Genomic DNA, 24536 nt, shown 5'->3' with positions numbered 1-24536 from the left:
GGGATACTTTGCAACTTTTTCATATTTAAATTTTTTTTTTTTTTTTTTTGAGCCAGTCTGTGCTAAAATCATCCTTAACAGGGTTAACGAAAGGCCACCCAGCACCTAGCACCCTCTGTGGCCAGAATATTCCACTTGCAACTTCAGACTGACAGGCTGTTCTTTTGGGACTTGGGAAAATTGAGCAGACATACCTGGCACTGCAGTCTGGTTCCTCCATGTTTTAGATCATGTGCAGCAGTTTTGATTATTTTAGTTATGAACCACTCCTGTAGACACTAAGGAAGGCTAGGGAGACATTTCAGCGGTAAGATTGAGGTGTTTAAAAGAATCGCACATTGAGGAGGTGGGTTTTGCATTTGATTCCAAAAACGGACACTAGAGGGTGCTAAGGGCAAGCCAAAACTGCCTAGTCTCTCTTTAAAACACACGTCAGACTCAAGGCCCGCGGGCCAGATGCGGTCCGCGGAGCATTTTTATGTGGCCCGCGAGATCAATATAAAAATATATTAAAACTGGCCCGCTGGCCGACTTTACAGCAAAGACTTCAACTCCCATGATGATTTGCGGCGTCAGCGCGGAGCCGACGTGCCCCCTCTGTGTTTTTTCCCGATGTTTTTTTCCAGCGCCTGCTCCGCTGTCTCGGACAAAATACACTCCTCTCACTCAGCGCCAAGTTCACTCAGCTATTTTCTGAGGTTGAAGCCCAGAAACGGAGATTCTAGCTGCTCAGTAATGTGTTCACGACTGAAAGAGAAAGTTTTCCAACTAACGTCCAGACAGCTGATATAACTCCAGCGAGCAGCGACACGCTCAAACCAGCACGACTCTGTGGTTGCTGTCATGTTTCCTCCCCGACACACAACAATGTGGTCAAGCTGCTCAGACATGTTCATCAGCACAAACCTATGTGAGCACCTGTTGTCATCTAATGTTGTCATTATTATGATGAAGATGAACAAAACAACAGGAGTCTCCTCCTCAGCTCAACCCCATGATGCAGGTTTCTGGCTGGAACAGGTGAGCATCACAGTAAACCAGTGGAGCAAACAGCTTTAAATATGTTGGTTTTATGCTCTTTTTCTGCTCCAAAACATGAAAGGTAACAGGTGAGATGTTGTATTTTCATTTAAGATAAAATGATATTTTTATTTAGTTATTGGCCCATGAGAAAAGATTTAACCTACAGTAAACAGGAAGTGGAAAGGCTGCAGATAGATGAATAGAATAGAAAATCACTTTATTGTTCCTCAGTGGGGAAAGCTAGACGTCACAGCAGCGATGACACGTATTACAGGAGAATAAAAAATAAGAAAAATGAATAAACAAGAAAACATAAATCCTGAATAGATTTTAAAAATGCTGATTATACCACAAGTAATGAATACCACTGATGCCTTTTATTTAAAACTGACTTGCTCGTGTGTAATTTGGTTATTCCACATTCAGTGTTAATGCAGAAATAAGTTTGTTTCCAAATTTAAAGGTTCAAAATTGCATATATGTTGATAAAGAAAATGTGCAAATTTGCATCACTTTTTCAAAAAATATTAAGTTTGGCCCTTGACTCCGTCCCAGAGTTTCATTTCAGCCCCGTGTGAGTTTGAGTTTGACACCCCTGCTTTAAAACCTTCTAACATGGAGACTTTTTTTGTACATTATTGACTTAGTTGTTCATTTATCATGAACAGCTTTTTAATAATGCTTTAACAATCTGTCAGACAGGGTTGTCCCATCCGTCCTTTGAGGCGGAGTGATGAGTGCGACGGATCTGGAAGCTGGTGTGTCTTTATGAGCAGAGGAATGTGAACAACAACAAAACGGAGTTGCTTCTAAGTTTTTACCGTAACTTTTGAGAGCTAATTACTTTAAAGTGCCGGGTTCTGCTGGGCCAGATGGAAAACAGCCCGCTGGGAATGATTTTAAGGCGTCTTTTCTTCTTAAACTGCCGCCACGAGGTTCGGATGGGTGCTTATATAACCTTTTGGGCACAACCACCTGCATCTTACTCAAAAACCACTGGAAGGCACTGTGGCTCTTCCAAATAAACTACCTTCTCCAAGATGAAAATCCATGATCACAATTTAACAGCTATTCAAATAAAGCCTCAAAAAGTATTACTTTAGCATCAAAGTATTACTTTAAATGGGAAAGAATAAAATTAATCTCTTAAAACTGAACATTTTTACCATTTTACCATTAGCATGAATTTTAAGTGGAGAAACACCAAATGACAGAGGTTTAACATAAAAGAAGGGGGTGGGGGGGTCAGTTATTGGCAGGTTGAGGTAAGACAGACCAAGTCCTGCTAATGTCCGGCTTAGCATGTCACTTGGTAAAATTTACGTTCCTGGGAGAAAAATGTTGGAGTTAACCAGAATGCCCAACTGCGGGCCAGTTTCAAATTCCCCTCTTTATTTCCTTCTGCTGAATGTGAAAGAACCCTTTGTGTGACAATGTTATTGTTCTTTTCCGTGTAAATCCATACAAAGTTAACCTGAGGATATAAAATGTGGATTTCCGCTACACATGTAAAGATCGATGTGATGTCTGTCTGGTAGTGATGCTGCAGCTTTTTCGCTGCCTTGTTTGTCTCTAGGTGTTCCATGAGGTCCTCCAACTCACACAAGTTAACCCTTTAAATGCCACTCACTCAAATAACTGGAGGTATAAACTGTACTCTTTGAAGGAGCCAAACAGAATATATTTATTTCACTATATTTTCTACAAAATTTAAGAATTTTACAGTGAACTAATTTCAAATAAGTGTCTAATGTCTCAATCATGTCAGGAGGACAGATTTTCCCTCTCAGCTGGCTGTGGGGTTGCCAGTTTTTCTCTTTTCAAAACGGCCAAAGAGGTACGGGGTCATTGTTTACAGTCTGTGAGCCTGCAGCACCCAGAAGTTATTTCTTGTACCCCTACGAAGCCCTTACCCCTAATTACACTAAAATCAGGATTCTCTACTAGGACAGCAGTGCTAAATGAAATCAAATAAAAATGTCAGGCACAGAGAATGCAAATATAATCAGGAGGATAATTTATTACTTTAGTTCAGTGTGGATTCCTAAGCAGTGCTGCAGAAATGTAATTATTTCTGCAGTTTAGAGTCACAATTAAAGAGACAGTGTTAATATCAGAAAATATTCATCAAAATGAATGAAACGATGTCCACTTGTTGAAAAATAATGGTGACTTTCTACCACATAACCATAAAAATAGAGTACATAGGGCATAGGTCTAGCATCTTTGGGGAACACCATATTAGACGCCATGTTTTCTTCTGGCCAGCTCGGGGTCCTGCGCCTGTTGATGACATCACACCAGATGATTGGCTGGATGTACGACTTATGGAAGTTACGTTACCACTTTGAAAAACATTTAGGCAATAAGAAACATGATTTTAATAAAACCGCAAAACTTTTTCCAAAACACATGTGGAAGAACAGCATAAATGAAGAGATTAAATACGTTTTGACCAAGCGGTGTTGCCGTAGTTTGATGACGTCATCGGCAGGAGCAGGGCCCGAAGCAGATCCAGAAAACTACAATCAGCATTGCATCGTCTTGATGGAATGAACTGAAGGACCATCGGAGTCGCGCCGAGGTTGCATGCTTTCTGCTCCACAGGTAACATTTACCGCCATGTTTTTAGCGACAGTCACGGTGATATGGTGTTAAACTACCTTGACATGTATGAACTGCCCCCTAGCGCCAGGAAACTACACCCCTAGAAAAATGCTGGCCTGGCTTATAAGTCATATTAATGTTTTTTTTTTAATGAAAATAAATAAATGAATTGCATCACTACAGATTAATTAGGTGCGCTTCCTCAGAACTTTCTCTGGCCCCACTGAACTACACACTGCCTCTTTAAAGTGGTTTTGTAAATGTTGTGACACCCACAGAGATGGTGCCTATGGGATGAAGTTCCAACTCACAATAGGTTTTATTTAAAACACATTGTGTTGACACACCACAATGTTTAAAACAGCAGCGGGAAAATGATGAGCTCTCTAAAATAAATGAAAACCAGTTTTCCTGCAGCCCCTGGAAAAATGATTTGTTTCTTTATGAATATTTTTGTTCATGCAACTTTTCTTCATCTTTTATCTTTTCAAATCTCCTTAAACATGAATTCTGCTGTGCACATGTTTGACCTCAGGATAATTTATTGTCTGCTGCCAGTTGTGCATCTCATTTTTCAGAAAAAAAAACCCAGAAATCTTTTCTTTGGCAGTGCTAAATGGTTTCCTTTGAAATGCAGACTTTTACTTCAAAAGCCACAAGATAGAATTTGTTTCAGAAGAAAAAAGAGAATTAAATTTCAACTGATAATAATAAATAAAATTTCCTCTAGTGGAACTTTTCCAAGGTGCTGCCATTTCCAAGAACCAGAAGAGACAGAAAAATAAACTCAAACCTATCAAATCTGCAACTCAAGTTTGTTTAAAAAGATCGTTTTAAGAGATTTAATCTGCGTTGTGCCGACACACGAACACTTCCTGGAACCGACCCCGCCGAGACGAATGTCAAAAAAAATCACAATAACCTGGAAAACGTAGGATATAAGATGTTTTCCTTGGATGATCAATAACAACAGATGAAAACCAAATGTAATTTTCTCTTATAACAGGAAACAAAAAGCCTTTTACGTCATATTTAACTTTAAACACACTGTTGAAATTAGAAACGACAGTTCTAACAACAGTTCACTGATCTTTGGTGGCGGTCCTTGTGAAGGTTGTATAACTGGTATGACTAGGGAGCATGTTAAACATCCAACCCAACATATGAACATAAAAAAGTTACACAGTATGTGTTGTGTGAGACTTCAACACTGGACATGACTTGCATCAAACGGAGCATGGCCAGAGGTGACTAGATCTGAGGGATGATTATAGTGATCTATGCTGAAGGTAAACGCTCAGAGCAGCTTCATGTTCCTGTGATAGTACTAAATAGTAAAAAACTGAGGGGACAAAAGATAGTTGGGTCAGATACAACCAACAAAACCATCCAACACTTTCAACTGAACACCAATGTCAAGGAAATGTCGGATTTTATTCTTATTCTGTTGAACCTGAGACCATGAAGAGCTCTTTGGAAGCAGTGGCGCTCCAAGAGAATTTCAAAAGGGCGCAAGATTGGGATAGTGAAACGGTTTTGGTGGCACAACGAAATGGTCATTGCGTTAACTATGGGAGAGTTTAGCCTGTGCATTGTATGGTTGTTTTTTTTCATAGGTCATTCATTCCCACTGCAGTAAGAGTTATACTCTTACTTAGCGTTCTGCTACACACTAACATCAATGCAATATGTGTTCAATAGGGAGCCTAAGTCACTTCCGCATCATGGGTCCTTGGAAGAACAAAAAAAATGAATGCAAGTCAACGGGGCTACAAATGCTATTTTGCCTTAAGGCGACGGTGGCACATGGGTTAAGTGCTCGCCTCGTAATCGAAAGGTTGCAGGTTCGAGTCTCGCTCAGTCTGTCGCTGTCGTTGTGTCCTTGGGCAAGACACTTAGCCCACGTTGCCTGCTGGTGGTGGTCGGAGGGACCGGTGGCGCCAGTGCTCGGCAGCCTCGCCTCTGTCAGTGCGCCCCAGGGCAGCTGTGGCTACATCGTAGGTCATCCCCACCAGTGTGTGAATTTGTGTGTGAATGGGTGAATGACTGATTGTGTTGTAAAGCGCCTTGGGGGGTTCCAGGACTCTAGAAGGCGCTCTATCAAATACAGGCCATTTACCATTGCCTTACGCCCTGGATCACACATATGTTGTACTACAATTTAAATGAAAAGTAATGATGGGTGTTTTGACCACACCAGTCACATACTTTGAGATTTATTAGCTTGCAAAAGTTTGTAAATAGCATGACTACAAACTAGAAATCAGCATGTGACATCACCACATAATCAAGTAGCTGCTACTTACCAAATTACCATATTTAGGGTGATTCTTTCCTCCTGTGGGAAGTTTGCTCAACTTACAGCCATTTTCGCTCAGTTTTCTCCGTGTCTGGTTCGATAACATCACTTTTGTGAAGCGCATTTGTAGTTCTGGACTTACTTTTACACAAAACCTAAAATATCGTTGCACCCCGTTCGAAAATAAGCGTGTTCTTGGTATCAAAATGCATCTTTAAAATTCACGGACATCATATGTCGACAACTAGTGGAATTAGAAAATAGAATTTTTAGCCCCGTTGACTTGCATTCATTTTTTCGTTCTTCTGGGCACCCATGATTGATTTAGGCTCCCTATACGGCTTGGAATCGAGGCGTCATTACCGATGCGGTCGCCCTGTTGGTGGCCTTACTTGTTGCTTGTTACTCCAGACAACAGCGAGCTAAGTCTCGTTCCTCCGACTTCACTTAATCTATTATTCATTTGATCAGGTATATTACGCAACCATGGTAAATTGTTGCTGTGTTGTGGGGTACAACCAAGCCCCCACAATGCCGCTCTAAAAATGGTCCCATCCCGGAAGTAAGAAAAATTGCAGTTCCACCCTCATCCGCTGGGGGCTGGTGCCAGAAGCGAGCAAATCCTCATTGACTCCCATGTTAAAAATGCCGATTTCACAGCAGAAATAAACATGTTTACAGCCTGGTGCCAAAACATGTTTTTTGTCTAAATTATCTAGTTTATACTCATGACAACTCTGAGGGGGGTGAATTTTTTTCTCACTCTTCTGTTTAAGTGTATTGAAAGCCTAAAATTCTGTATAATTAATGAGCATCCCACACACGTGACCGCCGCCTCAGACCCACGTGACCACAGAGCTAGCTCCGTGGAAAGGCCTCAGTACAGCCTCGGCCCCTCCTGGAAGCTGTTTCGGGATTTTGAGTCTCTGTGCTTGTGAATTCTGTTTTGGATATTATTGGTGCAATTGTTGGACAAAATGACTTGCAGTGGTATTAATTGCACTAATAGAGCGTCCAAGGAGTCTCCACTTCATTTTTTTCGGTAAGTTAAAATCTATATTCGTATTTTATGTCACTGCCACCTTTAAACTAGCTGAGTTTACCGAAGTAGCTAGCTAACTATCAGTTTAACATGTAGCATGTACTGTTTATCCATGAAATTTAAATGTAAAATACGGTAAAATAATTAATAGGGCATATTTAGATGGGTAATAGGGTAAAAGATCAAAATGGGTTGAAATATGACGGAGCGCTAAGAGGGAGACTTCTGTGTCCATTCTTCCACCCGGTAATCCCCAGCGGTCAGGCCGGGCAGCCTGACCGATCCGGCGCCTACTTGCTGCGCCTACTTGCTGCGCGGTCTGACCGCTCGTGGAGTTTTTCATGTCTGACTTTAACCGCATCTAATACTGTATTACGGCGTGAGCGCAACAGCGACAACTTAATATCGATGTGTAAGCAGCCTGAGTGGTAGGGTGTTTTCATCTGAACCCTTAAAATCTCCAGCAGGCTTGGAGTGACACCTGTGTCCATTCTTCCATCCGGTAATCCCCAGCGGTCAGGCCAGGCAGCCTGACCGGTGCGGCGGCTAGTTTCTGCGCGGGCTGACCGCTCGTGGAGCTCTCAGAGACAGATCTGACCGGAGAAATACTGCAGCTCGGTGAGAAGTCTATAGGGCATACAGCGTTTCCCTTAAATCCCACCGCCACGCCGACAAGATCCCAAGTTTCTTTGTTTTTGTTTGCGCTGTTTACCGAAGAAGCAGCGGGAACTAATATGTTGTCGCTTGTGATCACAGCCGGCGGGTAGCAAGTATGTACAGTCTATGATTTTACCGCTCCCTCCTGCAGTCTTCCCCTATTAAAATTTAAAATGTGTAACTTCATGTATTGGGATGAATGACTAATATTCATGTTAACTAAAACGTTAGGTATTTAGGGGGAAAAAACAAAATAATAAACATTATACAGATGTCAAATAAATCAAACTGTAATTAAACTATATATTTTCAAAGTCTCGATTCTGGATAAAATCCAACAACATATGCTTTATAAATAAACACTACACATGGCTTTTACACACACACACACACACACACACACACACACACACACACACACACACACACACACACACACACACACACACACACACACACACACACACGTTACATTGTGATTTCTTAGTAAATATTCTATTTGGCGAGAGATAAATTTTATTGTATTTATTCTAGTGAATCTATAATTAAACGGGTAAACTAGCAGTAGTACATCCAACATCAAAGAAAGTAAAAAGTTATTATCAGGAGAGGGATAATGTTTAAGTGGTTAGCAGCAGTGTGCTAGCCGATGGCCCCCTCCATGAGGCCACCACAGCTCAGCAGAACATCGTTGTAGCTTCTTCTGGGGAGAAAAACACTTAGAGAGAAAATAAAGTTAACAGCTGAAATAGCAGGAAATAATACAGTTAAAGAGCAGATTGTAGAAGAAAGAAACCCCTAGGTTAAACTGGTCTGTCTACTGCATAATGCTGAACTCTAACATGTGTCCTCAGGGAAGGACCTGATTGGTGTCCAGAACCTGCTGAAGAAGCACGAGGCTCTGCAGGCTGAGATCACAGGTCATGAACCTCGCATCATGGCTGTCACCCAGAAAGGAGAGACCATAATGGAGGAAGGTAGAGCAGGTCTGGTCCTGACATGTTTCTGAGGTGTCTGCAGGTTCTGGCTCACTTTGTTTGGGTCCAGGTCACTTCGCTGGTTCAGAACCCTCGGCCCGTCAGAACATTCTTATCCACCACGTTCTAACACCAGACCTGTTAACCCAACAGCAACAAGTGGCTCCAACTGACGATGAGACCGGGAAGGAGCTGGTTCTGGCTCTGTACGACTACCAGGAGAAGAGTCCTCGAGAGGTCACCATGAAGAAGGGCGACATCCTCACGCTGCTCAACAGCACCAACAAGGTTCGTGTGCCCTTCACAGCCGAGGAACGACCTCCAGCTCAGAGCGAACATCTCCACACCTGCTTTGTGTTTGTGTGACTTTAGGTTGTTTTACTTGAACTTGCGTCTTTAGCTGAATGAGGATGGAGAGACGGGTCGGACCTGGAGCAGGTCGAGGTCTTGCAGAAGAAGTTTGACGACTTCCAGAAGGTCGGACTTTTCCTCCTCTCCGTCTTCCAGCAGCAGCTGTCAGATCAGCTCAGGTGATAATCAGCAGGTGCTTTTGTCCTGCAGGACCTGAAGGCCAACGAGTCCCGCCTGAGGGACATCAACAAGGTGGCATCTGAACTGGAGTCAGAAGGTCTGATGGCTGAGGAGGCTCCTATGGTTCAGGCTCAGGTGAGCGTCACCTGTCTGCAGCAGCTGGTCCATCTCACTTCCTGGTTTGTTAACTCTGCTCGTCTCTGTTTGTAGCAACAAGAACATCTGGGTTCTGCTCCTGGAAAGGTGCGTGTTGTCCTCCGCCTCCACCAGAACCAGACGTGGTGTTTTTGTTACCACTCATTTGTTTGTTTACAGGATGAAGCCGACTCTAACCCCGGCTTTCCACAGGAGCCGTCAGCAGCACGTTACTGCAGCAGCACGTCATAGCTGCTGATAGGAACCGCTGTGGTCAACAGAACCTTTTCCACTGGAGCCGTCAGCAGCACGAGTCGGCCGCGTCTCAGGAGCAGCATGTCGCGGCCTTTACGCGCCGGTTCTATTTTCTACGCGCGACGCCTCTGAAACGGGTCAAGTTCGACATTTTGGGGGAAGGAAAGACAGGAAATCGGACGCGGAAATGGAGAGAAGCTCCTGAGATTTTCAGAATAAAGAACGTACTGCCTTCCGGTTGCTTTACTTTAAAAAAGTTACTAACTGTGCGTCCCCGTGAGAAGTTATCACCTAGCTAGCGGTCTCCTTTGTTTTTCAGGTCCGTATTGGCGATGATAAAATGGACAGAACATAAAACACAAACCATGTTGTAGTTTTCTCCTGCTTGTTGTTGTGTTTAATGACGAAGTCACTCGAGTGACTTCGTGCTCGGTCGGTGACAGCTGCTCCCCTGCTGCTTCGCGTCTCGTGGGAAGGGCCAAGCAGCAGCTTACGCGAGCAAGACGTGCTGCTGCAGTAACGTGCTGCTGACGGCTCCCGTGGAAACCCGGGGTAACACGGCGTCACCCTGGAAGGTGAGTTCATTCAGCTGATCAGAGGTCACCTCTGATGGCAGCAGTCACGGCCGACCGTGCTGACATCACACAGGAATTCAGGTGACCCGGCAGGCACCAGGTGCTGGTGAAAGTGGGGACATGTCAGCTGGTTGCCATGGCTACAGTTATCTTTATGCATCTGTATGACTGCTGACTGGTGTGTGTTTCCTGTGACCTTTGACCTCAGACCGTACGGTTGGGCGTTCAGACGACGGCTAACTTTAATTCCATCAAGGTAAGAGGAAGCTCTTCCCTTCCTGTCTGAGCGATCCGTCTCCAGGTTTCCTCGTCCGGCGTCCAGCCCGCTGGCGTCCACCTTCATCTCACTGGGTTTGGTTTCTCCCCAGGAGCTGAACAACTGCTGGCGCTCGCTGCAACAGCTGGCTGAAGACCGGAGCAACATGCTGGGCAGCGCCCATGAGGTGCAGCGCTTCCACAGGTACCCCGCACACTTATGCGCCGCTTACGGGTCAGTAGAGTTTGGACCCACACTCAGACGGAGTTCTGATGTCTTCTCAGAGACGCTGATGAGACCAAAGAGTGGATCGAGGAGAAGAACCAGGCCCTGAACACAGACAACTACGGCCACGACCTGGCCAGCGTTCAGGCTCTGCAGCGTGAACATGAAGGCTTTGAGCATGACCTGGCAGCTCTGGGTGATAAGGTCCGCTTCCTGATTGGTACCAGGACCCGAGTTGTCTCTGGAGACACGTTCTTCATGGTTCTGGTGACTCCACCCCAGCCGTTCCTGATCAGCGATCAGCGGGGTGCTTTCCTATTTAAGGTGGATGGAGGACACAATTTGACGCCAGAAGATTGCCTCAGTTTTGGTAGTAACCAGCCACTCGTGTTACCTCTAGTGTTCCTAGGATTAATGTTATTTCGTAGTGTTTTTGCTCTTATATTGGATTTACCATTCTTCAGGATTCCTGTCGACCTCATTGGATACTGACCTCTACTCCAGGATTTGGATATTCAACACACGGACCTTATCACCACCCTCCATAACCCACCTCTCATCTCACCCAGTGCCCCATCCACCAGGACGCCCCGCTTCTCTCCACCTCTGCTCCCTCTCCTGCGCTTCCTCTCTACCTCTCTCTCCTCCAGCCAACACATACACCCACCACAGTAAGTCTGAACACCTCTGCCTGCCTACAATGGATTTTGAAACCAGAACCTAAGCTCACCTGTGTTCGCCCTCCTCCAGACGCTGAGCTGTTGTTGCAGTTCCAACCACAGACTTATCTGTGCACCTTAAGTTCCTCCTTATAAATAAATCATTTTTTCCATCAGTTTTTGGTCAGTGTTGTATTCTGCATGTCTTGGGTTAAGTACCTTCCTCCAAACATGACACTCCTCTTCAAAGAGCAAATCTGTTCAGCACATTCTGACAGACAGACCACCATTCTTCTGTCATGATGCTGTACAGGACATTTTTAGAGTTTTTCTTTTTAAAGATAAATAGGATTACATTTAAATAGCAATACTTTCACATTATCATTTTCCCACACTTCTGTATAACTGTATTTTGTTGTTTTTCAATAAAGAATGACAAATTATTTAAGTTTGGATTTGTTGCACACAAATATATATCTGTAAAAAATATCTACAAAGCTAATGTTTACATAACAAGTATGATTGGGTTTTGCAATACGGCACTCTGTTTATTTTAGTAAGATTTTTAAACCAAGTAAAGTTAGTAAAGAACACATTTCTATTGTCTGCTAAGAAACTGTTGGGATTTAAAATGGGCCTGTTGTACAAATAACTTGTAAATGATTATTCCTCACTTTTGTCTTAACCAAAGAAATTCCAGTAATTGAGCAAAAACATTTATTTTTAACACTAAATTTTATAAAACAGGGCGCAAAGTGTCGGCACATGTATGTATGTCGATGGTCCGCCCCAACCGAACCAGGAGACACAGACGTCAGGGAGGCCAAGGTTGTCTCTGCAGCTCTCTGGGCACCCCGCCTCACATAGCTGTCTCCAATTATCCAAATGGCTATGGAGAAAAAATAACAGGTTTGTCATAATTGTTTAAAGTACAAAACCATACATGAAGTGGTGAGACAGGTATGTGGAACTTACACTTGCTGCTTTGTGTAGCTGATGTTGGAGACACACAGGCTGCCATGGTGACATTTAAACATCTAAGAAAAAAATGAAAATTAAAAACTCCAAGACCTCATGTCATATTTACTAATCAGCTATGGCTGATTTATTGTTTGGATCACAGTGAGTTACACTAATTCTAATATATTTTTATTTCTATTATACATACATACTTTTTAACTGTTATTTTCACATGACTGTTATCAGGCTCTCTTGTTCTGGTTCTCATGATAATCCCGTGTCTTCCAGTAAGTTATCTTGTGCTTACTTCATCTGTAGAATGTCTCTTTACCTTTGGTAAATTGTACTGAGTCCAGAATAAAGACTAGTTGGCTGTACAAGATACAAACAAGTATTACATTTTGGAAATATATGAAATGTATTTAGGCTGCTAATTTAGCTCGAATACTAATAACTGCCATATTTTCCGGACTATAACTCGCACTTTTTTACATATTCTGGCTGGTCCTGCTACTTATACTCCAGAGCGACTTATATAACAAAATATGTAGGCTACACCGCGCTGCTGCGGGCCGACTCCGACCCACACAAGAATGAGTTCCCCTGTCCCGCTGGGAGGGTTTCAAACACCGCCAGCATCTGTTAGAGCCTGTGGCGGGGTGCTGAGGGCCGGCTCCAGCCCAGGAATGAGCTCTCCTCGCCGGCCGGGAGGGTTTGAAACACCGCCATCCTCTCCTCTGCTGGCTGTTGTTCATTCTGTTATGGTTACCGGTGCTTGTGTTGCAATGTGAAACGCTTGGTCTCAGATTTTGTAAGAAAGATAATAAAATGTCCCCCCAAAATACGACTTAAATATATTTTCTCTTCTTCATGATACATTTAATGGCTGGTGCGACTCAGGAGTGATAGCGCCGAAAAAAACTGTACTGAAAACTTGCTCAAAGCAAAATGTATTCATTACGGAAATAAATTATAAACTTACCGATTTAAAACTTTTTCAATACAGGTACTTCTCACAAACAGGCGCAGAAAACCTCCACCGAAACTCCGTGTGAGGTTCAGGTCGATGGGTGTTCCAGTTAGCTCCGGTTGGGTTGAAGCTAGGTGGCTACATCCGTTAGCTCGGCTCCCACCTCCGCTTTAGCTTTGGGTTAGCCAGGGTTAGCTTCAGGTTAGCTCGTAGCTAGTTCGCCTGGGTGTCGTCACTCGAGCCCAGCCTTACAGCCACACCCTCAGTGCCTCCTCTCTTCCCTTTTATGGAATTGTCTGGGCTGGACGGAACCTGTGACACGGTCAAAATGGCGGTGGTGGCCACCTCCCATTATAGACAACAAACATGTTATTGAAGCCAATGGAATCCGTTTGTCCAGTATGTACAGTCTATGGGTACAACACATGATCGCCAGGGAAAATGTGGAAAACGGGCTAATTTTTCATCGTTTTCCTGCTTGGAGGCATAACCACAGAGACCAAGTATCTAAAATAAAGTCTTGTCCACCGTAATTATTGCTGACAAAAAACTAACAAAATAACAAAAACTAGAATTAAAAAAATTTTAACTGAAATCAAAATACAAACAAATGTTTGAAAACAAAGTAGAAATTAACTGAAACTGTAACTAAAACTAATGGAATTCACTGAGAAAATTAGCTTAGTTTTCGTGTTTGTGTCATTCGTGATTTCCGGTTGTATTTAATTTTTTAATTATTATTTTTTTTGCTGTGCACGTACCACAACAGGCGGCTCGTCAACATTGTGTGAGAAGCGACACAGACCAATTTGAGATAACTTTGAATATGAATGCGTTTTTGTTATGATCAAATATGTGGGGCGTTTCTTAATGTCTCTTTCCGGAGTATTTCTCTTATCCGATGGCACCATCTAGTGGCTGACAAGCATATCACACTAAAAGTCTGTCGCTCTGTTTTTTTAAGATGGCGACTTCACATTTCTTGTTTATAAATGTGCTTCTGTAGCTGACAAACAGAGCTAAAACACGTTGTTTTACGAGTACTATTCTCATGTCATGCTGTGTTTTCATATATTTATATTTTAGAGACTTGTCCGTGAAAAGTTTATCAACTCTGTATCAGCCGAGGTATTCCTTATATTTGAAGCAGGTAGTCTAATGCTATTGGTTAGTTCTGGTCGGTGCTAAGTTTCCTATTGCACAGAGCTCTGCGGGACAGGGGGCGTGCTTAGCAACAAAAAAAAAAAAGAATCAATGTACATGATAAGAAAATCACTTTTACAGATTTCTGAAAAACCATCCATAATTTCTGAAAGTAGAAAACTCCCGAAAGATACTTTAACAATGCAATGCAACAACACAAAAGTAAAGGTAAAGTCCCATTACTTGTCACACATACTGATGTGAGTGCAAAATTTGTTCTCCGCATTTGACCCATTCCCCTGGGGAGCGGTGAGCTTTAAGGGCAACAACTCCACAAATCAGAAGGTGCTCTTGAAAAGCTCGCACAGGCCAGCTAACCTAGCTTACATCAAGAAGGTTAAGGAGCATGTGTTCGCTTCAGGATCAGAAGATAACACCAGGCAAAGTATTGTTGTGCCTCCTAATGTTCATATTAAAATGAATCTAAATGACTTCAGACATAGCAATTTTCTGAAGTTTTCTGAATACTACCTGTCTTAAAAAAGTGATTTGTAGCTGGTTTTAGCCTGTTAAGTTAATTTTTTGTTACTTTGCCATACGTTTGATACTTACCTGAAGTGTATGTTAGCTCACCTGTTCTAACTGAATACAGTTTTGAAAAACTATGATGAATTTCTGAGATTTTGTTACACACAATATCCATTCTTATATTCATTCTAGTCCCTGATATATAACACATTTTAAAAAAGGACAAACTATGGCTGAAACTAAAGAAAACTAAAAAAACTAATATTTTCAAAGATTAAAACAAAACTAAGACTAACAAACAAGTTGTCAAAACTAATTGAAACTAAATAGAATTAAAAATTTGACGTAAAAATTAATAAAAAATGCTAAACTACTAAAACCTTGATCTCGTCGGCTTACTTGGGTTGCAGTTGCAAGGCGACCAAATATCACCTTCCAGAGTATTTTTTTCTATGCATTGTTTCTTTCTGTCAACCGAGACATGCACACACGCACACACACACATGCACACACATAGGCTACACGCATACACACTGAAATTGTCCGTTACGCAGAACTGCGAAGACAACAAGCTGTCGTCAGTGCTCCAGTCTTGGGTCTTTCGTGTGGGTCCAAACCGTTTATAATGCTGATTTTGTCCACGTACCGGTCTCCGACGTATTTACCATATCCTTTTTGTGTTGTTTAACACTTCCTTTCTGCCAAATGTGCTTCTTCTCTGTGATTTAGGGTGTTTCTCATTGCCAAGGAATCTTGTCTTGATGTCTTGGCCCCGCCCCGGTTGCCTAGGAGATACGTCATCGGGAGCTGCCAAGACGTGTTCCAATGTTCATGTTCTACCGAGGCGTGTGTTCTCCTTTTGTTAGCCGTTTAGCTAGCTGAGCATGGATACATGGGAGGTGTCCTGCAGCCTAGCCTTGGTAAAAAAAAATTTACCCATAGTACACCAGAGTATTTTCAAAAGGACGGCGGATCAGAAGCCGGCAACTACTTCGGGGACAATTTTCAAGTTTAAAAGTAAATCAACTAATTTAAAATGTTTTTTTTAGATCCAAAGAAGTTATCTATTGTTCATTAGTTGCTTAGTAGTCACAGCTTCAGTGGCTAGTGGGTAGTAACTCACTTATACATTTAATTTAATAAACATATACACAATTAAAAAAGTAAAAGGCTCGTTATATATTTATACTGAAACGAATACGTATAAAATATAACGTTCTCTCCCGTGTCACGTGACTACGTGACTGCCGAGGAAGCTGCGGTCACAGGATGCAAGTCTGTTCCATTTAACCATTTCCTTTGACCAAGGAAGGACAGTGTCCTCATAAGCAAGGCACCTGGCCTCGCAAGACATCGCCTCGCAAGGCTAGGCGCCTTGACATTGAGAAACACCCTTAATGTTTGTTTTTATGGTTTGTTTACACTCATTAGGCCATCAACTTGTCTGCCACGTCCCCAGAATTCAATGCGTAATTGCGTGTGATCCCAAGCACTATACTTGTGCAATACCAGATGTGTCCCTTATGCTGCATGTTTTTGGAAACTCAATTTTCTATTTTTTTATTTGTTGTTTTAATGTTGAATGCTAGTTAATATAGTAGCTTACTGCCTATGCATATTTACCTTTACTTTTGTTACTATTAATTTCCTTCCTTTTCTCTCAGTGTATGTGCTGCAGTAACGAGGGAATTTATCCACTGTGGGATTAATAAAGTTTATTCCATTCTATTCTATTCTATTCTATTCTATTCCTTTCCTTTTGATTAAAACAATATTCGTCAAGTACATTCACCAAACATTTCAGAACACCAACAACATTTCAAAGAGTTCTTACAATTATTGGTTCAATATTTATTGTTTTATCATTTTAGAGCAGTTTAACTTATCTTAGTAAAAACCTGTGGAAAGACGTGAAAAAAAACACCCGTTAAGCCTTAGGAGGAGTCGGCTCAGGAAAAGTGGCTCAAACTATCTGGTGAATGCAAATAATACAAACAACAAACATGCTATAAAATAATATTTAATATTGTATAATCTAAGAAAAAACATACTATATACAAGGTTTCAATCAACAGGGCCACAATATTCACATATATTTGGTTCTCCAGCCTTACATTTTTGCAAAACCTCTTTAACGTGTTAGCTCATCTATGGAAACATGGAAAATGCTGCTCTGAGCCTCCTTAGCAGATGAAGGTAAAAGCAAAATGTGGGAATTCTCATAATTCTCCTCCTGCTTTATTACAATAAGAGCACAATCACAGCATTGCAAAAGGAGATATCATGTCAGAACTATAGATTTATAAAAATAGAGCGGGCATTTCCAACTTATTGTATTAATAAGTGGCGTCTTTTAGAACCAGAGTCCTCAGGATGATAGTTAATTATTCCAACTTTAACTCAGGGTTCAGACATCTAGTAATTATCATGATTGCTGATCCAAACAAGGAACAAAGTCAGGATAAATATGTTTCCTTTAAAGTATTTTCATTACACATACATGATCTAGTTATTCGGAACTGACATTCTTTGAAAGGTTTGAAAAATGAAATTTGTCGTTTTGCTTTTACATTCTTTTGCTGCTTATTGCAGCAAATATTCTGTAAGCATTTCATCCACACAATCACTCCAAAGGGATTACTTAGAAATGTTGTTTTCCAAAGGAAATCACATTTTCATGCAGCTCAAAAACAAATTTACCCATTTCATAGCAATTAAAATTAATCAGATTACTTTTAAACGAAAGATCTAAATTTTTGCTTGAGAAGGATGCTCTATGGAACAAATGAAGACGGACGTGACACTTCAGTCAGTGATCACCAAGCTAATTCTTGCCTTTTTTGGTTGCATCATGCAAAAGAACAATCACTGGAAAAGGGCATCATGGTCAAAAGACAAGAGGAAGCATGAAGAAAGGCTCAGTATAATCACCGTAATGTGGAGAAGACCCTTGTGGACCATTCTAGACACATTGGTTGACCTTACACTGTGTTCATATGTTGAGTAGTCGATATTCGAGCCAAAGACTGTTAAAGGTAGGGTAGATGTTCCCGGGAAAAGATGTCTGAGGCAGCTACATTTTGAAAAAACACAGTTCAATGGTCCCACCCTTTTCTTCACCCCCCACCCCAACCTGTGCCTCCAGAATACGGAAGCATGCTGACACAACGGGTGCTGTCAAACAATCATAAAAACATGACGTTTTCTTAACTTTTTAACCTGTTGTTGGGATCTCTCCTGTCTTAAGTGCTTATGTATCACACCTATGTAACAGCTATTGAACCTCCAAGCTTATCACGGACTCATCTGGTGACAGTCAGTAGTTCTCCGGACCGTGTCCCTACTAAAAGAGTAAGAGAGAGAGAAGTCCTGGGGACGTAGAGAAGAAATCAAGTGGGGAGGACTGGGCTTATTACACTGGAAACCCACTCTGCTACTCTTGACTAGGATGCAAAATAACTATATAACCAAAGTTGAATGCAGTCATATTCTTTTTGAAATTTAAAGAGCAAGTCACCCCCTACCAGAGTCTGACTTCACTCTCATTTCCTGTTTGAAAAACATGCCACAAGGAGGCGTAGCCTGGTAGACATACACAAGCTCACAGTGGCATTGTGACATCATATGGTACCAGCTAATGTCATAGGGTACCTCTTAGCCAATAGTGATGGCAGATTTAAATGAAAATGTAGTGCAGAGTTTTTACCTGAAGAGGGCGCAACACTGACAGTTTCAGGCAGAATATTATAATTTTAACTAAGATGCACTAAAGTGCCAAATTTTTGACTACACGTGTCTACAGCACTCATTTATATAGTTTATCAGTAAAAAAAAAGTTAATTTGGGAGTGACTCACTCTTTAAAAAGCAGGTTTAAAATGTTTATTTATATGTAATTTAAAGTTTATTTCTTGCAAGCAGATCCTTTCTAACAGAAGCAGGAAGTTAGCACACTTCGGGTTGACGGGTTACACAAGTTCCTCATGTGTTCTTTGTGATGCTCTTAGAAAAATAGAAGCCACATTGTTTGAAACAACTGTGAACATAATGCATTATGGGGATCATCTGGTTTATTACAGTGTTTGTGGAAAACAGCTGCTCCCATATGACTCGAAGCAGCGATAAAAAGATTTCCAACGTGCAACTCTCCACATGACTGAAAGGTACAGAGTGGGGCCCATTTTAATCTGGTATGAAGTGACCATTTCAGTTTAGCTTCAAGTGCAAACTGGATAAATGTCTTTGTCAAAGACTCAGCTGCTGGGAAAAAGTGTTATCGGAGAATAGACGCTCAAATATTCCGGTCCTTTGCATCCTGAAGGACTCATTTTCTCTTGAGCGTTTCCTGTGAGGTATTAAAGCGTAGGCAGGAAGTACTGGTCAGTCCTTATTCATAAACAAAGCGCTATCGCTAGACACAAGCACACATTTGCAATCTACATGTAAATAAATTGTACATACATTTACAAGTGGCTTGATATTCTCTTCAAAATATTTTGTGGTCCAGCCTTTTAGTCCAATGGACCCTGTTGGTGCCACATGAAGCATCATCGCATTTGTAGGTAATTCAGCTTAAACTAGTACATCACTGAGTCTTATTCTGCAGAAACCACGGCTCCATCGACTTCCACCTGGGCTAATTTCCCCCTCCTGACTCAGATCTAACCATAGGTTTTCAGTTTCATAGTTCGAGTGAGATGATGAGTGTGTGTGTGTGTGTTTATGAAGAGCTTGTGTATTTCTGACTGGAGCGGGAGCTGGAGCGGTCCAGTCCGTTCATGTGGCAAGAGCCCTTCCAGCGTCCCCCTGAGCCCTGCTCATCCAGAGGAGACGTGCCATAGCACCAGCAGCACAGGCAAGACTGCAAGAAACACAAGCTTTGGTTGAATGCTTGTTTCCAGGAATACAGTTTTCCTTAAATTCCAGAGTGTTCCTTCCTACCTGGAAACAGTTCTTAAACTTCTGGCTGACAAAGTAGAGGGCGATCGGGTTAATGCAGGAGTTTAGAGAGGCCATGTTGATGCCAATGTAATCTATTACCAAGAGGAAGCTGACGGGGGAAAGAACAGAGTTCACCGAAACATGCACAGGATGTTAAAGAACAGAGAACAATGGGTTCTTGTTACGTCATAGCCGCCGTGCCAGATATCGGCCTACCTGAGCAGCTCGCAGCGGTTGGGGTCATTTTGGTTGTAGACCGTGTTCTTCAGAATACGACTGAGATGAAGGGGCAGCCAGCAGAAAGCAAAAATCAACACGAGGCAGAACACAGTCTTCGCCACTTCCCTCCGCTGCAACAAACACACATTAAGAGAAAGTTTACATAAAGTTTAGATCTCAACGTCACCAGTTGTAGATAGCTCTTTGGATCACAGAAAATAGAGAAAATAACCACAGCTGGTCAGCGTAGGGCTACGAGCTAAGTGGATTCTTGGTGCCTTAAAGGAACTCCAATGTAGTCCAACCAGCTCAGTGGCCTAGTGGTAGAGTGTCCGCCCTGAGACTGGGAGGTCAGGGTTCGATTCCTGGTCGGGTCATACCAAAGACTTTGAAAAAATGGGACCCAATGCCTCCCTGCTTCACACTCAGCATTACAAGGTTGGATTGGGGGGTTAAACCACCAAATGGTTCCCGAGCACGGCTGTGTCTGCAGCTCACCGCTGCCCCAGGGGATGGGTCAAATGCGGAGAACAAATTTCACTCACACATCAGTGTGTGAGACGACTAACGGGACTTTAACTTAAACTTTTAACTTTTTGCCAATACTGTCTGAACATCACATTAGTTGTTTGATGCAATTTTGTTATTATTTCTCTGTCACTGATAGTGGCAGCAGCTGCTGCCTGCATCACCTCTGGAGGATTTTCTGTAGCAATAGCTCTACTAAAATAATGAGATTGCAAAAAAGATTAATAAGTCCACTTTTTCATGAACCGCCGTGAGTAGAGTTGCACAAATCCACTTTGTCCCTGTACTAACTAGCTGTTAGCTGATCAGTCCTGTCAAAAGTATTCCATTTCTCCAGATCCTGGCCGTCCAAAGAGCTATCATCAGACACAAACTTAAGAGTTCATGTCTCTTTCACTGATAAATAAAAACCGCTATTGTTTTGCACATCTACCTGCTTCATGTGGTCATTGAGCACGATGCGCATTCCTTTTTTCCGACTGAGCATCTCACAGGTCATAAGTGTATAAAAGATTCCCGTGCAGGCCAGAGGTAAGCAGAAATAGAAACCAAACAGCCACCAGTCTTTGAATTCCCGATAGAACTGGTGAGAAAATAACAGTTTACAGCAAAAAGGATCACACATTGCATAAATGTTTCATTTATAAATGTTTGCACGAAAACAGTCAGACTGGATTCATCGTGCGCTCAGAGCAGCCTTCTGTCTGCTTCATCTGCCAGAACAGGACATGTTAAAAAAGAAACTGTAAATATTCATCATTTTTGTATATTTGTAGCACTTCCGACCATAAAGGTCCATAATATTTGAATGCTGAAATAAAACTGTAAGTATGCAAATTAACACATTTTTCTTATATTTTACATTTAAATGTAGACATTTTTCCCCGTGTCCTGTCTGGCTGTGAAGCAAACAGAATTGATGTCTGAATGCTGGTGACAAGCCTTGCAGATTTATTCTCAGGTGGAGCATCAAAGCGTCTGCTTTTAATGTCACGCCTGATACTTAAAACTTTATTGTTATTGTTTTTGAATGCTTTGTAATTCCGACCAGACACGGAGACAGAGGTGAAAGGAAGAGACAAAAGGTGTGTGTGTGTGTGGGGGGGGGGGGGGGGGGGGGGGGGTCCACAAAAATAAACAATAATTAACAAGAGTCTGCTTCTAGACCTGCAGAAAGAGAGAAGGAAAAAAAAAACTAAAACAAAAAACAAACAAAAATATGGGACACAACAACAATACAACAAGATCCAGTTATCACAGTGTCAACTTGATGAAAAAATATATAATCAACATTGTTTAATTGAACAATCACAGGATAATAAATCACAGTGCATTAAGTGCCCACAGTAGCCTTAAGCCATGTGTTTAACGTGCCCAAGTCCATACTTTTGAGAGCACCATGAGAGCACCTGTGTGTGTACACGCGCTTGTTTATGTAAGGTTTCTCTATAGGAGCGTCCAATAAAGTGTGAGGGGCCACAGATCTGCCCCCTAAAGATGTGTAGGAGACGGAGGGAGCTCCAAATCCCAGAGATCCAGGAACTGCCCCAGAGCACAGGAACTCCAGGGAGACTGCGACCAGAAAAGCCCCTGCCCCCCTCGAGAGGCGCAGAGGATTGCCCTGGGGGGCCACAACCAGCAGCCGGCAGAGTACCGGGAGATATCGGCGGCAAGCCCACAGGCTCGCCCGCAGCCTCCCACCCCCTAGCCGGCCCAGCCCGGGACCCAATGACCCGGGACCCAGGGGCGACCACCCCCGCCGGGGACCCAGACCCCACCAGGCAGCCACTGGGATTGGTCAGGCAGATGCCAAAAATCTTAAACTCCCTGACCCGGGAGCCACAACCCTGGCAGACCAAGGCACCGCACTCCACACCAGGTGTGGCAGGGAGAGGGGAGACGAAGATCTATATGATCAAAAGAAGTCCCAGGAGAAGGGAGGAGTCAAAGGCCCCACCTGACATATACAGTCATACACAAACACAGTCACACACTCCCTCCCTCATGCTCACACATACACATACAACCACTCACAACCGCCAGTAGTCCACTCCCAAGGCAACCCAAGCAGCTCCAGAGGGGGCCAACGGCCCCCCAGTCCCAGACACCCCCAGTGAACCCACCTCCAGGGAACGTCCAGATACTCCAAACTCAGACCCTCCACCCCCTCACCCACATCATCCTGCAGGACAATATCAATGGTCCCCCGTCATCGCTATGTGATGGAACCGATCAAAGGAGCCCAGAGAGATTGATTTGAAGTGGAAGCAGAGGCTAAATCCAGTGTAATATGAGCTAACAAAAGATTTCTATACTGGTTAATGCAAAGAGGATCTCTATTTTTCCAATTCAAGAGGATAGTTTTCTTAGCGATGCATATGGCAGTCAGAACCACGTGAGCCAAAGATGTTTCAATCAGGACATCGTTCAGGTTTCCCAGTAAACATAGAGAGGGGGGTGGTTGGGATATCACATTTCAGACACTTTGACAGGTCTTCACATACTCTACCCCAAAAGTCCTGGACAGGTGGACAGGACCACAGTGCGTGAATATAATTGTCAGGAATGTTTGTGCAGTGTGTACAGGTGTCAGACGACACAAACCCCATCTTGAACATCCGATGACCTGTATAGTGTACTCTGTGTAGAATTTTGTACTGCATTAATTGTAAATTGGAGTGGCTGATCATTTAAAAAGTTTTTAAGCAAGTTTGGGACCAGAAGTTCTGGTCAAAGCTGACTGATAGATCCACCTCCCATTTTTCAATAGGGACTGCTATTCTATCGTCTATTTTGGACAGTGTCTTATATACTTTAGAACAAACCTGGGCATTTTATGGCCCGCGGGCCACATACGGCCCTTTGGTTGACTTTGACCGGCCCGCGTAAGGTTAATTGGAAATTACAAAATAAATGTATTTTCTCATTTTACCTCATGCATGGACTAAGGCTGCATTGCTTTTATTTTGAAGTTGTTTTTTACGTGCACAATGACGCAACACGTATAGCAACAAGTGCCCGCAGTTGACATGGTGATTGTAGCCCCCAGAAATGTCCGCTCATGCAAAAAAAAAAAAAAGAAAGATGCCGAATGCAGGATTTTCAACAAAAATTGGACTGCTAAGTATTTTTTTTTACTGAAGTCGGAGGTAAAGCCGTGTGTTTGGTTTGCGGGGTGGAGATTGCCGTGTTTAAGGACTACAATTTGAGTCGGCATTACGACAAGAAACACTCGGAAAAATACAAGAACTTGTCTGATGCTGAGAGGGCACGGACATCCGAAGCTTTGCTAGCAAAGTTGCAAAAGCAGCAAGGCTTTTTTACTAAGCTTCACACATCCAGGGATGCAGCAACCAGGACCAGCTTTGTGATATCCCACAAAATAGCTAAAAACAGCAAGCCGTTTTCGGAGGGAGAGTTTGTCAAAGAGTGCATGGTGGACTCTGCTGCACTAATATGCCCTGAAAAAAGGCGCATTTGAGCAAATCCCGCTGTCCAGGCGAACCGTGACCAGGAGGATCGAGGACATTGCGGGGAACCTGGAGCTTCAGCTGCAACGTGAAGTGGCATGTTTTGACTTTTTCTCATTGGCCTAAGACGAAAGCTGCGATGTCCGCGACACAGCCCAGCTGCTCGTATTTGTCCGGGAGGTAACGGACTTCAAGCTCACAGAGGAGCTGGCAGCAATGCGGTCGATGAAAGGGACAACGACAGGGAGTGATCTTTTTACAGAGGTAAATGCGTGCATGGACACTCTGGGATTGAAATAGGAGAGACTGTCAGGTGTCACAACAGACGGTTGTCCAAATCTTACAGGGAAAAATGTCGGACTTTTGAAACGCATGCAAGATAAAGCGACAGATCAAACATTGGTGTTTTTGCATTGTATTATACACCAACATGTGTTGTGCAAGTCAGTGCTAAAAATCAGCCATGTTACTGATGTTGTTACTAAAATAATAAACTTCATCAGGGCACGGGCAATGAATCACAGACAGTTTGTGGCT

The 24536-nt window shown here is 42.7% G+C and overlaps 2 protein-coding genes across 2 annotated transcripts in view; one reads left to right on the top strand and one right to left on the bottom strand.

Annotated features, from left to right (window-relative positions):
- Positions 1 to 9005: 9005 nt before the first annotated feature.
- On the top strand, positions 9006 to 11417 carry LOC139068864 (uncharacterized). The gene is made up of 8 exons (XM_070549357.1): positions 9006 to 9082; positions 9167 to 9271; positions 9347 to 9379; positions 10310 to 10357; positions 10470 to 10561; positions 10642 to 10952; positions 11047 to 11253; positions 11333 to 11417. Exons 2-8 carry the CDS (start codon positions 9239 to 9241, stop codon positions 11395 to 11397), a joined length of 789 nt encoding a protein of 262 aa, XP_070405458.1. The 5' UTR covers positions 9006 to 9082; positions 9167 to 9238; the 3' UTR covers positions 11398 to 11417.
- Positions 11418 to 19374: 7957 nt separating this feature from the next.
- Positions 19375 to 24536, bottom strand: part of LOC107375731 (endothelin receptor type B) — a 40051-nt gene continuing 34889 nt past the window's right edge. Inside the window, exons 5-8 of the mRNA XM_015944474.3 lie at positions 20963 to 21112; positions 19999 to 20132; positions 19783 to 19891; positions 19375 to 19702 (exon numbers count right to left, since the gene is read on the bottom strand). Of these exons, the coding sequence (XP_015799960.3) occupies positions 19562 to 19702; positions 19783 to 19891; positions 19999 to 20132; positions 20963 to 21112 (534 nt within the window). The 3' untranslated portion in view covers positions 19375 to 19561. The remainder of the gene's footprint in view (positions 19703 to 19782; positions 19892 to 19998; positions 20133 to 20962; positions 21113 to 24536) is intronic.

The sequence above is a fragment of the Nothobranchius furzeri genome, chromosome 1, assembly GCF_043380555.1.
Source record: "Nothobranchius furzeri strain GRZ-AD chromosome 1, NfurGRZ-RIMD1, whole genome shotgun sequence".
NCBI lineage: Eukaryota > Metazoa > Chordata > Actinopteri > Cyprinodontiformes > Nothobranchiidae > Nothobranchius > Nothobranchius furzeri.
The sequence above is the reverse complement of the archived record's forward strand: the minus strand, read 5'-3'. Positions and strand labels throughout refer to the sequence as shown.

Bases quoted from the DNA above. Each gene is read 5' to 3' on its own strand.
- LOC139068864 (XM_070549357.1), top strand. From the start codon at position 9,239: ATGGCTGAGGAGGCTCCTATGGTTCAGGCTCAG. The intron at 9,272-9,346 runs GTGAGCGTCACC...CTCTGTTTGTAG, and splicing joins CTCCTATGGTTCAGGCTCAG to CAACAAGAACATCTGGGTTC. The intron at 10,562-10,641 runs GTACCCCGCACA...ATGTCTTCTCAG, and splicing joins GAGGTGCAGCGCTTCCACAG to AGACGCTGATGAGACCAAAG.